At 47.7% G+C, this 1,543-nt stretch overlaps 1 protein-coding gene across 1 annotated transcript in view; it reads right to left on the minus strand.

The window, feature by feature from the left end:
• Nucleotides 1–952: 952 nt before the first annotated feature.
• LOC104512555 (ubiquitin carboxyl-terminal hydrolase 14-like) overlaps nt 953–1,543 on the minus strand; it is a gene marked incomplete at its 3' end in the record, with an annotated part of 9,884 nt that continues 9,293 nt past the window's right edge. Inside the window, exon 9 of the mRNA XM_010155589.1 lies at nt 953–1,066. Within this exon, the coding sequence (XP_010153891.1) occupies nt 953–1,066 (114 nt within the window). The remainder of the gene's footprint in view (nt 1,067–1,543) is intronic.

Here is a 1,543-nt window from a genome sequence, read left to right on the forward strand (position 1 = left end):
GTTTTTCATCCACCAGTACCCCATGGGGTCATACGCTTTTTTGTTCTTGCTGTTAAAAAAAAGCTACTGGAAAGTTGTTAGCTGCACAGTTTCTTACTCATCTAACAGTGCACATCAAGTTTATTTCTTCGTAAACCAACCCAGCTATCTTTTGTGCACATTCAGTATGCCAAGTCCAACAGCAGCACTCCCTCGCACGCCAAAAAAAGGCTATTTAGGATGATAATTACTTCTATTTGGATAAAACATGTCAGCACCCTTGAAGTAGATAACTAGCAATCTTCTCTGGGGAGGAAATCTGGTATTTACATTCAGTGAGGGGTTTTTCCCACCCCCCAGTAAATTTCCATTACCATTCTTCCTCCCCACATCATCCTCAAAGTATCACAGAATCACAGAATGGTTTGAGTTGGAAGGAACCATAAAGACCATCTAGTTCCAACCCCCCTGCCACGGGCAGGGACACCTTCCACTAGACCAGGTTGCTCAAAGCCTCATCCAGCCTGACCTTGAACACTTCCAGGGATGGGGCATCCACAGCTTCTCTGGGCAACCTGTTCCAGTGCCTCACCACCCTCTCCGGGAAGAACTTCTTCCTGATATCTAGTCTAAACCTCCCTGCTTTCAATTTAAAACCATTACCCCTTGTCCTGTCACTACAGGCCCTTGTAAAAAGTCCTCTCCCAGCTTCCTTGTAAGCCCTTTCAGGTACTGGAAGGTTGCAGTAAGGTCTCCCTGGAGCCTTCTCCAGGCTGAACAAGCCCCATTCTCTCAGCCTTTCATCCCAGGAGAGGTGCTCCAGCCTAAGTACATCCAAACCTTAACTTCAGCATGCTTGTCCAACACATCATTCCCTCTCTTCCCTCACACACGCCTTTATTTTCCGTACTCTCCAAACAATGCCCTTCATCCTCCCTGCCCCCCAACTGCTAAAGCGTGAAGCTACGCTCACTCTTGGTGATGCCTCGCCTTCGTCTTTAGGATACGCTGTTTCAAACTCAATGCTGAAGAACTGATCGATTAAACTCTTCTTTTTAGAAGATGCCGCCGTAGCTCCAGAGTCTGTCTGTAAAACAAATTCTCTGATGATGTCACTCTAAAATACCATGCATAGACCTTGACAGACAAAACCACCCCGTTCATTTAAATGCTTGAAAGCCCGCTCCTTCACCCTTCCATAGGTGCATTTTCTACCCGTCGGCCAGCCTCCTCACACAGCATAAACGTTACGCGTGAGGCTTCAAACACAACGGAAGAGAACCTGAAGTTACATCCCGGACCAAGCGCGCCCGTAGGATGCTGTTGGAGCCACCTCAGAGCGCATCAGCGAGCAAGGTTTCAGTCAACAAGTCGCACCTCCCTCCACCCCTCCAAGTTAAATTTTAGAGCGGCCTATCAGATTTTTGCCACCGCCAAGACTCTCCAGAAAACAGTTTTACAGAGAAAGAAGGCAGCGGCTGCGGTGAAGTCTTGGGAAAAGCTTTCAGTGGTTTCTTGCCAGGCTGATTAAGCTCGTTGTTGGTTTGAAACCTGACTGCAGGAA

This window comes from Eurypyga helias, unplaced genomic scaffold (genome assembly GCF_000690775.1).
Source record: "Eurypyga helias isolate BGI_N326 unplaced genomic scaffold, ASM69077v1 scaffold37180, whole genome shotgun sequence".
Taxonomy (NCBI): domain Eukaryota; kingdom Metazoa; phylum Chordata; class Aves; order Eurypygiformes; family Eurypygidae; genus Eurypyga; species Eurypyga helias.